Source organism: Gymnoscopelus braueri, assembly GCF_963280865.1.
Source record: "Gymnoscopelus braueri genome assembly, chromosome: 17".
Lineage (NCBI taxonomy): Eukaryota > Metazoa > Chordata > Actinopteri > Myctophiformes > Myctophidae > Gymnoscopelus > Gymnoscopelus braueri.
In genome coordinates this window covers 2,727,808-2,744,781 of record NC_137617.1, presented here as the reverse complement: position 1 = coordinate 2,744,781, position 16,974 = coordinate 2,727,808, and the positions used below count along the sequence as shown (strand labels likewise).

Below are 16,974 nucleotides of genomic sequence, written 5' to 3'. Positions count from 1 at the left end.
TCAACTGGGCTGGAAAGAAAGACAGTTGCAGCAGCAAGAAGCCATTCAAGGAAACAGCGATACAAGACTGCATGTTTGGTGAGTTTCCTCCCCTGCACACTAATAGCTTAAGTTTAGGGAGTGAGGTGTGACTGATTCAGAACATAATTAGGCTCTTTGTGAGCCATATAGTACCGAGTTTGAATCCAACTCCTATAATGTAGTGCATGTCTCCTCTCTCTGCCCTTGTTTCATGTCTCTCTGTAATCCCCTGTTGAAGAATAAAGCATGAAATGACAAAACATAATCTAACAAAAAAGGTTAGGTTGGAATCAGGTGATGGTGAAAGTGCAAGCTATAAGAAATAAACCAAAAAAAGACAACCTAATTGGTGAGCTTTAGAGGTGCTTGAATGCAAATGTTATTACCTGGATAGAGCCAGGCTAGCCGTTTGCTCCTCTTTCCAGTCCAGTCTTTTAGCTAACTGGCTGCTGACTGTAGCTTGTGTTACTGTACAGAGTGAGGGTGGTTTTCTTATTAATATAACAAGAAGTTGTATGGGATATACACACACTCTCTCTCTCTTCCTCACTCTTATTTTTGTAATCTTGTATTTCAGCTGCTGCTCGGCAGTTCGACCGCAAGCTGACCCACAAGGACTTCAGTGAAACTGTAAAGAAGTGGCTTCGTTATGCTCCAGAGCACGAGGGAGGCATCCCAAGGAACACAAGTCAAACGAACGCAAGTCAAACGAACCCAAGTCAAACTTAGGGTGCCCCACCACACTAATGTGTTTTCCTTGTAGTCTGTGAGCCAGGGGGGTTGGTCATTACCATCTGAGGGGATTAATGCTCATAGTGATTTTTGTCAAGGTATGCATGTCTAGAGTTAGAAAATATGTGATAGCCTTGCACCAATGGTAGCTTTATGGGTGCTATCATGCATTTTATGTTATAACACTAGGCGAAAATTACATGGGTCAATATATGAAAACATACTATTAACCCCCCCCCAAAAAAATATACAAAAGGTTTTTCAATTGGTTCTGGTACGTCTAGGCATGCTTAAGAACATACAAAAAAATCTAGGAAATTATATTTCTCGTAAAGCCATCATTTTCAAGATGGCGTCCAATATGACTGCCAGGAGCTTAAATGGCTTTATGATACTGTTCAACCTAGAAAGGTGGTTTTGGTGTCTAAAACTAGGTCTTAGGGTTCAAGAAATATGGCTGAATCAGTGAAATTACCATCAGTTAATTTTTTATTGCCAAATCAAAGATGGTGTCCATCCCATGGTGATGTTCCATTGTACTAAATTATGTTAAAAACAACAAAATATTGCAGTTGTGTGAGGGAATCTGTGAACTTCGTGAACGTGATTCATATGGGGACCTGGGGGGGGGGGGGCATTCATAGGTGTAGAATCTATTTCTAATATTATATTTTGACTTGCTGGTCAGTCTTTGGCCTATGTGCTAAAGGTCAGGTCAAGGTCTCTCTCGCACCTTATCGTCCAACCAGGTGTCCAAGCAGGCAGCAGATATGGTCACTGGTTGACATGTACAGCAGGCCCTATTCACCTCACAATTGACATGGAGCCGTTTGTTGACACCTTGCAGGTATATAAGCTCTATAATGTAATTGTGCATCCCGGTGGGATGCATGTTATACAGTCATTCTTCAGCTGCATTGCAAAACTGATGCAAGGTTCAGCACTGGAAGTGGAAATGCATGTGGTTGCAGAACATGACAGGCAAGTTCAGTGGTCAGTCCTGAGTGTATCAGCAGCACTCTGAAGTGGTTTCTATCAACTTGGCCAAAGACATTTGAACAGATACAGCAGTAGCCTACCTGGACACTGCACATCTCCATCCTACTGGCTGACAGTGGGTAGACAACTTCTTCCTACACTTCACATCCACCAGTTTGAATGCGCAGGGAGACACATTGACATTAACTTCACCTTTTCTCTCATGAAGCACATGACTGAAGCACTTCTTCCATGCTGGCCATGTGCAGTGTGCTTGATATCTAACCCAGTGCCTGCTGAAGATGCATGTGCTCCATGCCATAGCATAGAGGCTAAGCTAGACCTTGTCTGTCGGCACCATGATGGATTCTGGATCACTGTCTCTGCTGACCAGTCTGGGGAGCAGACTGCCATAACGATCAGGAAAGATGCTGTCATGATGCATGTGAGTGGAGTGGACTGAAGCCTTCCCCAAAATGTGCAGAAACCGAGGGAGAGTTGAAGCACTGGTGTGTCTTGGTCATAAAATATTGGGGTGTAGGATTCCTCACACACAGAAAGATCATCTCTTCAATCCCATCCTTGGCTAATTTGCCCCCATGCTGTTGTGAATAGTAATGTCCTTTACCCACATGAGATGTCATCATGAAGAGTAAGAACATTAAGCAGAAGCCGTTGAGCATGTTGTACACCTTCAGTGCTGACGATAGATACTGCATTTAGTCATGATGAGGCAGACATCACCATGAGTTCCTATATCCCTGATGCAGCCATCTCTGGAAAGGGTGTGATACACATGCTCAGTGATTACACTGATGTTCTTGTCCTGTTGTATGCTGTGTATTGGGGTGTATCAGGTGGACCTACAGTGTAAAGTATAGATGGAGCATTGGGATGGGACAGTCTTATATGTATGACAAAGGCAAGATAAGAGCACACTACACTTTGCTGGCAGGGAACTTCCCAGGCTACCCTGATGTGCTGGGTGAGGTGGGTGCCACAAGTCAATGGCCCTTCCTCCAACACCGACCAACCTGTTGCACCACATGTGGGCTCATTTATTTACAAGTGATGTTGTGGAAAGTGGCAGACCACCAAGCCCCACCTGACAAGTCGTTTGATGTCACAAAATTTGGATAGGAGATCTAGGATATTCTTGTTCCTGTCATTGCTAAGGGTGACCCCACCGTCAGAGCTATGTGACATGGTGCAATATCAATTTAGGGCACAGAGAGTGAGAAGTACATCACTGATGTACTGTAACTGCTCTGGTGAAGATGGTTACTGATGATATGTTCAAGCTACAGATGAGGAGTGATGTTAATAAGGAGGATACTTGTAAGGATGAGGTAGAACAGGATGTGGGTTGGAGAATACAGATGTAGTTGCAAAAGATACATATTTGACATTAGATTATATCATTTTACATTCATGTTATTATGAATACCAGTTCTTGTGACATGTTAATGACACTTTTCACAAAACAAAATCATGAATAGTGAACCATGAATGTTCATCAAGTTGTTTCCACTTGTTGTTCTCCCAGAGGTCAATTTTAACCTTGACCTGACCTTTGACATGATTGACCTGATATTAAAAAAATAACATCAGGAATGGATTCTACATATGAAAACCCTAAAAAAGAGGTATTAAACAGAGGTATTCTAAGACAAGCGGATTAAAAGTAAAAAATTGCCAGGCGTGTGTTTAGTGGCCATTTTGGATATTTTCTTACCCATTGCACTATATTCTGTTTATTGAATTTCATAATACATTTCCTTAGAATCTAACATGGTTTTAAATCTATAGGTAATTTACAAAGGAACCCTTTGTGTTCCATCTTTCATTAAAACCAAAGTACATCTTATGTCACATATAGTCACTATGTTGTCACTACCTGTAATAGAAGAATATTCTAGATATGCAAATTTTAACAACCTTTCTGGACAATATATAGTCTGAGCTTTATCCCAACCATTTTTCAGAGAGAGAGGGTCAATAATAAGAGAGAACCATCAGTTTGAAGTAGAATGCTTCATTCGGATTTTGAAAACTGTGTTTTGGCTTGTGGTTATAAAAGGAGTGATAACACACAGATAGCTACCACCGATGCACTATTGTGCATACAGTTGAAGGTTTACAGCCTCATGGACAATACTGTTCTTTCATGGACAATAGACTGTTGTTCTTACAGTCAAAAAGGAGTCAAATGTTTACAGCTTCATGGATATTATAAGACTAGAAGCTTCAGGCTGTTCTTGTTGCAGTGTTTGGAGTTGCACTAATAGTTCACACCCTCTTATTTTATGTGGGTATTTTGTGTCACTGTGTATTTGCACATACGATGTGTCCTCTGCATTGAGTATTCTATGGCGTTCGGGGAGCAATAACGGGTTAAGAGTCTTGCACAGGGACACATTGCTGGCATGGCCTGGAATCGTACCTGGAACAACCAGGGACAGTATTTACCTGCATTTTGAAATAAATTTGAATATTAAAACCATGTTTTCTGTAATTTTAAAGTTTATTTTCATACATTTTGGGAAATATGGTAATCAAGGTAATTTTGAACAAGCTAATAACCCTCGTCTGCCAACAATACATGTAGTGTGTGTTTACAAGTTTGGACCACTTATTTATCATGCATATTACCAGCAAGCACCATATCTCTGCTGTTGGGCAGAAACTCCAAAATGTAAATTTTTCAGGAGAAAAAAAAAGTTAGGAGGTGTTAGGAGGTTCATCATTGATAAGAACAGCTGAATGGACCTCCAAGCTCACAATGAGGTTGGAGGTCAAAAGGGGGTGGAGCCTGGAGTCAGCAAAACCAGCTAACTCCACACCCTTTGGTTGGTTTAGCAGAAAGTTTGAGGATCCAATGGAGTTTTGTCAGAAGCACTTTTTAATACTTTTCATTGGTTCAATATTTTTTGTACCAACACACAGACGAAAAGGGTGTTCAATAGCACTGATTTATGGAAACAAATATGCAAAAGCGTCTGGAGTTGGTTTCTGCCTGATAGGAAGAGACAAGAGAGACAAGAAAGGACTGACCTTTTCAAAGCTCAGCCTGTGGGTAGGACACTTGTCTAACCACAACATGGCGGCCTCAAACACCATGTCCTCTTTGGGCACATTGAGATGGTCACTGGCAAGAAGCTCTGTCACTCTTTCCACAGAGAGAGAGAGGAACTTCTCCTATTGGTAGGAAAGAAATACAGTACTTTAGATGATAGATGATGAAGACTGTTCCCATACTTCCTACTGAAGTAATTCTTTCTCGTCTGAAGTGATCACTGGATTGTTTGTTTAGTGAAATGGACATGTAACTGTAGCTTATTAATATACAGTACATCCAATGATTAAATGTTTTTACACACGCCTGGGTCAGTGACAGGTTGAGTAATAGTAGTAATTTATTAAAAAAAGTAATAGGAGAAAAAGCCAACAACATACAAACATCTTTGTTAGAGTATGATCTCTCATCACTGACCTGCCGATAAATAACGCTGAAGTTTTCCAGAATGTGATCCATGCTGCGTTTCTTCAGCATTTCACAGGAGTGGTCGTCAGCACAGCAGTAAATCTCTACACAGTATGTACATCTATGTGGCGCATCATGTAGTCACAGCAGGCCTCTCGAACAGCCGTGACATCCAACAAGTCTGATGCAGCTAGCAGGGCCTAGACCAGAAGAACAAAAACATCTTTATTAAGTACTGATGTTATGTAGGACAGATATAGGGACAATGAATAAGGTTTATGATGATACTACATTACCTGCACATTTGCAGTACAGATGGACACCTCTGAAGTGTAGGCATAGTTCACCAACAAACCAATCATCTGAGGTTCCACTCCACTCATGGTCACCCTTTCCTGTGTGGACTCCTTCATACCAGATGTAAACATGGCCTGTGCAGGTTGGAAAACATAATTAACTAGACGCGTCGCAATTCTGGGAAATTGCAAAGTGTGGTTGCGCCGACGCCGGTCGCGGGTCGCTGTCGTCGGGACTCGAGGAATATGCTTGGAGGAATACCGTCGGAGGCCTCGCGACGTGCCATTCGAATTTGGTGCTGATTGGATCCTGCGTTCGTGATACATGGCGTTTTGATTTGAAGAAATAGGCCCCTCCCACTAAATAAATAGGCCTCTCCCACAAATATAGCGGGCCAATGACATCGTCCTGTAACTCCTGAGATCACCTGCTTTTCATTTTGAGAGGAGTGATCCCCCCAAAAATCATGTTTTTGCATCCAACGGTTACGTTTTGCGCAGTTGTGGCGCCCCCTATGGATCAAAGTGGAAATGCTTTTGGGGATTTGTTGAGTAAACCACCCTTGACATGTGATTCAAATTTGGGATTGACTGGACATTTCGTTCGTGATTTGTGGCCTTTTTTGTAAAACGGGCCCCTCCCTCTAACTTTGGAAGCCATTTACGGACGAACGGTATGGACTATCAAAATTCTGTTTCGCTCCAGATTATCGCATGGGTCCAGAGATCATGTGTACCGATCTTTGTGAAATTTGGAGGAAATATGTGGGAGGAGGAGCTAAAAGTGTGTTTTGAAGAAAATTCAAAATGGCGGAAAATTTATCCTGACGCAAATGGGCGTGGCCTATATGGGGAGTTAAGTCATGACCCAAGGAATCGAGGGGAAAAAAGTTTTTTAAAAAAGATTTTTATTCTACGACCTACGGTTCAAGAGTTATAGGCCAAAACGTAAAGGGGGCTGTTATAGCGCCACCATGAGGCCCAATGATATAATTTTTATTTCAATAATTTCAAACAATATTATGAACCTCCCCTTAAAGTCTTGTAACTCTAGCGCTTACGGGTTTTGAGAAAAAAATACTTGAATTTTTGTTTTTTCATTTTCCCATTAAAGTGGATGGGGACATTTAATGCACTAATAAATCAATATCAATTAAACTATGTAACCAATCTCTTAGCAAAGTACAAGCGCACGATTCCCGATGAAGCCGGTCATTTTGACATATGGCACGAAATTGGGAAAAACTGTGTGAGGAGTAGCAGCCTGAAATAAAGTTTATCTAGAATAAAGTCAGTAGAGTACTATAGTCTGGTTGCCCATTCGGGCAACCACACTAATTAATTAATTAGAGCATGGTGGTCGGTTGACGTGAAAGCCAAGGCAAAATGTAAAAGTAATTCTGTTAACAACAGCAGGTCAATAAAGGTGTGCATTTACCTCAAAGTAAGAGCTAAAGGAGGCCAGTACAGAACGATGGCAGGGGAACTCCTGTCCCTCACAGCACAGTATCACATCACACAAGACACTGTTGAGCCGCAGCCTGTTAAGGCCCTCTAACACCTTGTAGGGATGGTCAGGTTTCTCAAACTTCTCAGTCTTCAGTGAGGATAAAGGTACACTGGTGCTGTCCTCCTGAAGTTCAACGACAACATCCAGAGGGAGATTTATAATCAGACAGATAAACAACTATTCATCTGTGAATAATGTTGCTGTGCTTCATGTGTCACACAACAGCTTGAAAACAACAATGCCGTTCACCAACAGCTGTTTGCACGCGCACGCACGCGCACTCACATCCAGTCTCGTTCTCTTGGCAACCTGTGGTGATTCTCTCTGGCAGGCAGCATCCATGGCTGAGGTGAGGTGTGGTGGAGTGGGTCACGTCTGCAGAGAGAACACACAACATTACTGTTACATGTGGTTACACAGTTAAATCCTCACTGTTCATTTAACTCTGAGAGGGTAGAAGTTGACTTGTTAGCTTATTATGTTGATACACTGAAGCTTTATTTAAGGGGAGATTTGATGAGCATATCAAGTTTTTTTTTCCCAGCAATGTCTGACTCCTGGCTACACACTGTTCAGTTAACAAGCATTCACAACTGGGAGCTGCCCAGTTGACAGGCATTTGTAACAGAGCTTCCCAGTACAGCCAGTCTCTACTGCCACTGGAGCAGTTTGAGTATTAGGAATCTTTTCCCTGAGTGTGAATGACTAGTAGGCACCATTATGCTTCCTATGTAAACTCAAATGTATGTGTATTGTGGCATAAAATAACATGCCACACGTCCTTGGTACCAAGTTATTTTCTAAGAGTGTTTCCTAAATGCCTAAATTGTATATAATAATAATGATTTGTTTTATTTATATTGCACTTTACATTTGAAACTAATCTCTCAAAGTGCTACATAAATGTGGTGACCACCAAGGTGGATCACTCTGGATACCGATTATATTCCTAAAATATCATCCAGTATTAGTAGTACAGTAGTAGTATTTTCTAACCAATATCTAAGCAGCATCAGTAGGAGGAAATGGATTCAATCAGAGGTTGAGTGTTGGTCTAATATCAAACTCTGGTCTTCATGTGTTGCAAATTATCGATTCATTAATTAATTAATAGTTGATAACCTTATTTGATAAGCAGTGTTTTTTAGGACTAAAAGGAAAATTAGTGCAGAAACATAATTGCCTTGATGTATATAACATTAACGAGCGTCAACGAGTATCAGCTGGACACAGACACCTCCCCTCTGCACTACTCTATGGAGTCTGTCTCATTTCTCTACAAAAGCCCTTGAATATGATGCAATATGATTAACTAAGGATTACTATGATTATGGTAAGCTCACATTTGATACCACACACACCATACCTGTAACATTCACTAGCCCAAAACAAAAAAAGGTTTAAAATAATTGATAAATTGATAAATTAAATCAGAGTAAATTCTTAACGGCAGCTCAATTATAGATGAATTGTTAACATCCCTATTTGTCTTTGTTCCACCATTCCTTCCTTCCACATCATCTATTGCTCCCTCCAGGCAAAACACAACTCACTTGTTCTTCCTTTTCCATTCTTATATCAGTCTCAATCCAATAAACTATAGCGCTCACAACACACATATAAATGATAGAAACAATGTAAATGTAGTAACTATCGGGCTATAAAGAAGCACAATTACTGTTTATACAGTTTCCACACTTATAATATTGGATGAACAAATGGACACAGCAAGTATTTCTAACTGTCTGACACTGATGGCTCAATCCACATGACATAGGAGCCCATGCTGCACAATCTGACCTATTGACCCTCAGGAATGTCCCACAGAACTGGACCATGGATACAGATGACAGTTGCATCTTGCATCGCAACGCAAGGTTTGACTCACTTTGAAGTGCAACCCAAAACTTGCTACATTCTATTTTCAGATGTTTGTCTCCAAATCAGACTCACTGGACCCTACAGACTCAGAATCCTGAATGGATAAGGATTATTGGATTATAATACTGTTTCCCTTTATTGGATTGTTATCATCCCACAGATAACACTCTGACTTATTGACAAGTAACCACTCATGTCACCACTCATGTCATAATGTTTGAATGTTTCATTCATGTAATCATTCCAATTCATTAATCATGATTTTGATTGTAATTATGACATATACTATTTGCATCATATTCATCGTAGTTTACTGCACTAGATTCAATGGTTTATAATAACGGTGTAAATAAAATAAACACGACATTTGCAGAATATGTGTAATTTAAGCCATGAGCAATGCACGAGTGCATGACTTCATCTTCCCAAGATGGACATCTCTCTGGACCACTTTGCTTCAAAACAACGACACGTGTGTTGCAACAGCCTCATGTTACTGTCAACACGCAACGTATATAAACGCTGTGTGTGACCCCCCCTACTCAGACTACTCAAAAGCTCCCAAGCTTTGACAACTTCTTCGGAAGCCCCCTCTCTGCGAGGAAGCAAGGGACTGCGAAGAAGAATATGCCGACAAAGCTCTTCACACCGCACCTCTGTGACTGGAAGGCCTGATTCTCCCACAAGCCAGACGCAACAGCTTGGGGTCCCCCAGACGATCTGACCCTGACCTGACTACTTTGCGTCTCCGCTGCTTCTCTTCTCTACTGGCTGTCGTATCGGCAACCCTGCTCGACGCTGCTCTTGCCTGACCATAGGTACATCACGTGGGCAGCATTCTGCCACAACTGGCTCCTCAGAGGACTGAGTGAGACAATAGGACGGATCTACAACTACACGTTGCCACAACAGACAACGTTCATCATTGGAAATCAAACACATCACATGACAACTGTGATGTGCGGTAAACACAGGAACAACTCCTGAATAAGATCAATTCAGCTGCTCATGGCATATCATTCTTATTTCATTTTAACTGTTGTTTTCTTACAGGATTTAAAGTTAGGTTTAGCTTCCATCTGAATCCAGCAAAAACCTTTATTACGTTTAATGTTGAGATTTTCCTTTTTATTAAATGTTGCATGCCTAGCTTAGGTTTGATTGAATAAATTCATATATTTTTAATATCAAATCTAGTTTGGTCATTGCTCAAGTTGAATTATTATTCCTTATAGAACATTGACATATGTTGACACACATCTTAAAAAGGCTCTGCCGAGACAAGAACGTTTTCCCCTTCAGATCTTGTAGATTTATTGAAATAAAATATTTGATTTTATTATTTTTTTCATTATTTTATTGGTGGTTTAAAGTTAAGGTTAAATACAAATTAAGCTTGTGTTTAGTCATAAGTTGATTTTCATGGTGCCTCGTTAAATTTTTGACTCTTAATTTTAAATACTCATAATTCCAATTTATGGTTATTAATTTGATTATCCTTAACACTTGGGGTGCCAGAGGTTTATTAAAATATTATACGTTGAGTGCCGGGATTTTTTACCATTTTTGAACCTTTTTCAAGTAGTCACAAAATATTTTCAGTGATCACCGTCCTCACGGTGATCCCCTCATTACACACATAGAGGTCTCGTACAATCGGGGGAAAAAATTAAAAACATTCGGTAATCCGTTCCATAGTTGCAGCCAGTTGAAAATAGTCAAAAATACATTGTAAAAAAAAAAAGTACGCAGGAGCTGAGAAAAAAACTTTTTTTTCCATATTCTTTTCCAAAAACGTATATATACGTTTTTGGCACTCAGAGGGTGTATTTGCAAAAACGTATACGTTTTTGGCACCCAATGTGTTAAGATATTGAGAAGTCCTCACACTACATTTTTGGTTATTAATATACCACCGATATTGAAATTTACACACTCATGCCTACTACATAATCCTATGGGCGGCGCCAGGGAGCGGCTAACAGAGTCTCAAGCCCCCCTAACTCTGGTCCATAGTGTTAGGAACTCCTAATGCTATGGGCCAGAGTTAAAGCTCCCCCCTGATGAAGGCTGAGCCCCCCCTCCCGACTTACCCTATCGTGATCCTAGAGTGGCACATCTCCGGACTCTGGGCAAATTGTAGGTAGCAAATTATACTTTTCATAATCTGCAAGGTGTTAATTACCACGACTCAAAACAAAAGTCTATGTTTCTTAGTTTTGGGAAGACTGGGCACCAGGGAAAGGTGGGCACCGGGATAACTAGGCACTAGGAAGAGTGGGCACTAGGAAAATGTGGGCACCTGGAAGAGTGGGCACTTTGGGGTGGAGAATAGTGGGAACTGGGGAAATCTGGGCACCAGGAACACTAGGCACCTAAATTAGGACTGGGCACCTGAATTAACTTTACATAGCACGCTGTTTTGTTGTTGGTAAGTTATATTTAACCCACTGTTCTTTAAACCCCCAAACACAACACAACGAGGTCATGTGGTCACACAGACATCTTGATAACTGCCAGTCTGATAGAAGTAGACAAAACAGTGGAAATGCTGTCTTTATGCAGGCGTTGTGAGCTTGTAGATTGTTGTGAGCTTGAAGATTTGCTATTTCCCTCCCACAAATTGTGTGGAGTGGATTTCTTAAGCAGACAGTAGCCATTACAGTGTGTAGGGTGAACTATAGACCAAGCAATTGCAAATGAGCCACCATCAAGGATTGTTCGATCCACACAAAACAATAGAAAGCACACCTTTAATGATGATAATGTGCTCATTCACAGGTGATAGAGCTATCCAATGCCAGGTAATAAGTGGCCATTAGCAGGTAGGTTTGATCGCAGCGTTTATATGCAAATACATTGAAAGAATGAGCATGAATGGAACAACCACTGAAACATTTATTTCTTCTGTACATACAAGACACACATTACGCATCTAGCATTGTTAATAAAGTATTCAATCTCACAGGCAGTGAGTGCACCTAAGTGCCCGCACTCTTCCTAGTGCCCAGTTTTCAGATTTGGGCAGAAAATATATAAAAAAAATATGTCCGCCAGATGGACATTATATTATTTACTCCACTGCGCCCTCTACAGATCTGGTCAATATAAATTTGACCAGATCTGTAATTTCCGTCTGCCCAAAAAGTGTATCATACAGAGAAGGTGGTCCTGAGACGTTTCCCACCGTGGAGAGTAGTATTTCAACAACACAAAACAGCCTTTGTTTCGATGAGTAGCGAAATACTTTTGTTTATTTTTTACTAAAGATGGAGACCTCGCACAGTGGTGGAATGTTCAGTCCATGGGAACAGCATCCGCTCCTAACAGAGCTAATGAACAGCATTAGCTGTAGAATGCAACTCTCGTAGACGTATTTATGATTCTGACGTTTTCAATCTACGAGAGTTGTAGGGTTCACCCCCCATGGATACAGGGACTTTCAGCACTATACCCCGTAGACACTCCAAACATGTACAAATTGAAAATAAAGACGCTTACCCCCACGCCCCAAATGTTAACTCTCGCTACGGGGTAGTAGTTTAATTTAATAATCCATATCTTTCAATAAAGAAGTGTTTTAATGCCGTCTGTGGCCGATTCTGTCGGAGGTTCCCAATGGGCGGTAGTGACGCCCATCTGTTGAAACCCGGAATTACACTCAATGTAAACAGGAAGTAAACGAGGGTGAAAAAATGGCGTTCGGCCACAGACGGCATTAAAACTCTTCTTTATTGAAAGATATGGATTATTACATTAAACTACTACCCCGTAGCGAGAGTTAACATTTGGGGTGTTGGGGTAAGCACCTTTATTTTCAGTCCCTGTGTCCATGGGGGGTGAACCCTACAACTCTCGTAGATTGAAAACGTCAGAATCATAAATACGTCTATGAGAGTTGTATTCTACAGCTAGAACAGCATAATACAAATTGATACAAATTACATCTGATCTTACCCAGCTTTTGGAAGCGTCCTGAAAATGACGCCTATTGTTGTTGAATAAGTCAGTAGGTCGTATACTACAACGAATGAAGACTGTATGCTGTATATACTCTAATAAAACAAGTTGTGGTTGTTTCCAGCCGAATGTAAACAATGAAGACACTAGCAGTAGCTTCCTGCAACACGTTTTGGTCAACGTTGCCATATAGTGTGAGAGAAACAAGCAACCATGGGTCTAGGAAAACAAGCCCCAAAGAAGCAATTTAGGTCAGATGAGCGCGGCTATTTGAAAATAGCAGATCTACAAGCTCACACTTGAAGATCGTCTATTTTCAAAAACTCTTTAAATAAAATGTGGAATATTTGGAATATGTTTTAAACATTCTGGTTGAATTGATTGATTGATTACTTTTTAGCAGTTTGCAAAAGAAAAAAGCACAGGAAAGTGCAGTTCAATACAAGGTCTGCTACGAGGATTTGAAACCCAAGAGAGGAATTCCATCTGGGTCCTTTGTACTCAATTCAGAAGCCAATGCCAATACAACACAAATCATTCCTGGCACAAAACACTTTCATGAAAATATTTGAGAACCACTGGTTTAAAAAATAAATAAGCAATTACACTTAAGAAACAAGCCCCAAAAAACAGCAACCTGCAACTACCAATATTTAACTTTTCTTTTTGTTTTACTTAAAAAAAAAGAAACAAGCCCAAAGCTGCTTATAATAAGTGGACATGGCAACACTGGTTTTGGTACCACGCGATTTGTCCAGCAGGCCACGCCCACTCCGGGTGGATCTGGTCTAGAGCCCGCCTACTGTATCTTGTGGCCTGCACGCAGAGAAGCCCCTGACTCTTGAATGAATCCTAATCCTATGGAAGTCCATAGGTCCAAAAATTAAATAATAAATACCACAATGAAATAAATAATAAACACAATGATATAAATACAAAATACAATTAAATAAATACAAAATACAATTAAATAAATAAATGTATTTATTTATTGTGTATTTTTTTATATATCATTGGGTTTTCTATTTATTTCTTTGTGGTTCTTATTTATTTCATTGTAACTTTTAATGTCAACCTATATATATTACATGATGCCACTTTTAGCTATTTAATCAAGTCCATTGGTCCAAAAATTAAAAAATAAATATCGCAATGAAATTAATAAAATCCACAATGAATTAGATAAAAAACACAATGATATAAATAAAAATACAATTAAATAAATAAAAAATACAATTAAGTAATGTTTTTCAAAAATTAAAAAATAAATATCGCAATGAAATTAATAAAATCCACAATGAATTAGATAAAAAACACAATGATATAAATAAAAATACAATCAAATAAAAAAAAAATACAATTAAGTAATGTTTTTTATTTTATTGCGTTTTATATTTATTTCATTGTGACTTTTAATGTCAACCTATATATATTACATGTTGCCACTTTTAGCTATTTCATAAGGTACATTGGTCCAAAAATGTTATAACAAATACCACAATGAAATATATAAAAAACATCATGATATAAATAATAAATGCAAATAAATAAATAAATACATTTATTTATTTTTTAGTGTTTTTCATTTAATTGTGCTTTTTATTTATTTATTTAGGTATTTATTAAATGGGTTTTTATTTCATGCTGTCTTTTCAAAAGAATGGCTTCCATTTACCCAATCATGGTTTGACATCGCCGTCTGTCAATCAACAGGAACGGGGCGGGACCATAGGGCGGGACCTATTTGCTGATTGGGTAATCCCTGGCTCTGGATTACTTTGGTCTGTCTGTAAAACTGAAGCCAGCTCCGCCATTTTTAAATCCCACTGAATATCACTAGTGTTTTTATCTGTACATAAAGTAGGCCTATTATAATCGATTTGTAGTAAAAGTTATGGCATATGTGAATGAGAATGACTTGAGGGATGTGATGTTTACTTTAGATTAGATAGTTGTTGTTTTTTTCGCGGACCCCCCCGAGGACCCCCCCGCGATTTCCTCCCTCACTAAAATGATAGCCTACTTACTTGTTAATGTTTTTTTTCTTCACACATTTGGTAGAGAGAGAGAGAGAGAGGAGAGAGAGAGAGAGAGAGAGAGAGAGAGAGAGAGAGAGAGAGAGAGAGAGAGAGAGAGAGAGAGAGGAGGAGAGAGAGAGGAGAGAGAGAGAGAGAGAGAGAGAGAGAGAGAGAGAGAGAGAGAGAGAAGTTGCCACAATAAGGTGTCAACGAGGTGGTCAGCAGTGTAAATGGCTCTTACAATTTAAATAAGGCTACAATGACCAGTTACAGATACACTTCATCCACCTGAAAGGTGCGAATAGTTGCTACTATACTTTTTGGGAGGGATGTTCAGCAATAAAAATGACCAAAAAAAATGACATTATCAGTATGCTCAGGTTTAAAAACGTGACAGTGCTTACAGACAAATTATATGCTTGGCTTGATTAATAAGCTAAATTGAAAAAAGAAAGAAAAAAACAGATTACAGGACAACAATATCAGATATCCCCATCATGCAAGAATAAAGACAGTAAACTCAAATAGCATTCAATGTGGGTTAATAATGAAAAAATATGTAATCAGTTACTTCAACTTGATTATATGCAAGTATAAAGACCGTAAAACTATATATACATTGGGGGTGGTTAATAAGGAAGAATACAAATGAATATTTGATGGGGCGCTGGGTCCGCGGAAGTTTACAAAATTGTGGAGGGGGCCCCTTTGGTCCTATAAGGATGGGGACCCTTGAGATAGAGAATGCCAGTGTTAAACATTACTTACAGCGGCCCTGAAGGTTAAATCTGTACTCCAGGTTGAACACCTGTATATCGGTATCAGAGAATGAACATTTTAAATTGAATGTTCAATAAGGAGGTTCAAGCATGTTTGTTTTTACTTTCTTTTCTTTTTCCCCCAGTTTTTTTTTCCATAAGCAGAATTAGAGGGTATCCAACAACATAATTATGATTTGTTTTGGTTTTCATTTCATTTAATTGTATTATTTAAAAAATATTGTGTTATATATACATCGTGGGTTTTCCTTTCCTTTAATGCCTATGCGAACCCGGGGGTCTGGTGAAGGGGTTAAGAAGCGGCCTGGGTTGTTTTACAATCACATGACCACCAGATCAGAGGAAGAGAATGTCCCTATTTCTAGCAGGCAAACTATAGAGTACATGAATACATTAATGATCACTGACTGATCTATGTACAATGTACTGAAAATATATGCTTTTTTATGATAGTGTGTGATGTTGTGTGAACTGTTTGCCCATACATAGTGATGTGATGTAATGTCTCTCCCCTCTGAAAAGCTTTTTAAAAAATAAAATGAAAAGTTGGTAACCAAAGAAAATAAGCAGGTTCAGAGGGTATCCAGATATATATGGTTTGTTTTTGTCTTTATTTTATGTTTTAAAATGTTTTGTTATACATAATTGTTTTCTTTTCTGAGGGTAAATTAGTAATGTCTGTGAGAACCCTGGGGTCTAGTGTGGTTTGTTTTGCAACCACAGGACAGCTATGTCATAGGAAGAGATAGATATTATTGTTGTAAGCAAGCAAACAGCCGAATACATTAATATATATCACTGATAGACAATCTGTACACTGGAAAAAGAGGCACCTCTTTCATTTGCAATGGGAATTTGTGTGAACTGTTTGTCTCTGCTTACATGACATTATATCTTATCTCAGGTACGTGATAATCAGCTTTATTGTCACATCACAGGTTTAAAAAGTGGGTGAAATTTGTTTTTTTGCATAGTTCCCATCATATTATTTCCATAGAAAAAAATAAAGGGAAGAAAAAGAAGGGGGTGCAAGGGGGAAAGGAGATCAATCAAGTAAACAAATTATCTACATATTTACACATACCTATATCACGTGTCTCAATGGTCTCCATCCTTATAGGACCAAAGGACCCCCTCCACAATTTTGTAAACTTCCGCGGACCCAGCGCCCCATCAAATATTCATTTGTATTATTCCTTATTAACCACCCCCAATGTATATATAGTTTTATATTATGTATATAATTTTTTTTCAATTTAGCTTATTAATCAAGCCAAGCATATAATTTGTCTGTAAGCACTGTCACGTTTTTAAA

General features: G+C 39.2%; 1 protein-coding gene across 1 annotated transcript; it reads right to left on the bottom strand.

Annotated features, from left to right (window-relative positions):
- Nucleotides 1-4,589: 4,589 nt before the first annotated feature.
- On the bottom strand, nucleotides 4,590-12,993 carry LOC308104771 (kelch-like protein 23). The gene is made up of 6 exons (XM_080455292.1): nucleotides 12,860-12,993; nucleotides 7,307-7,396; nucleotides 6,950-7,144; nucleotides 5,512-5,646; nucleotides 5,225-5,415; nucleotides 4,590-4,929 (listed from the first exon to the last, which is right to left on the bottom strand). Exons 2-5 carry the CDS (start codon nucleotides 7,361-7,363, stop codon nucleotides 5,320-5,322), a joined length of 483 nt encoding a protein of 160 aa, XP_080311418.1. The 5' UTR covers nucleotides 7,364-7,396; nucleotides 12,860-12,993; the 3' UTR covers nucleotides 4,590-4,929; nucleotides 5,225-5,319.
- Nucleotides 12,994-16,974: the final 3,981 nt, after the last annotated feature.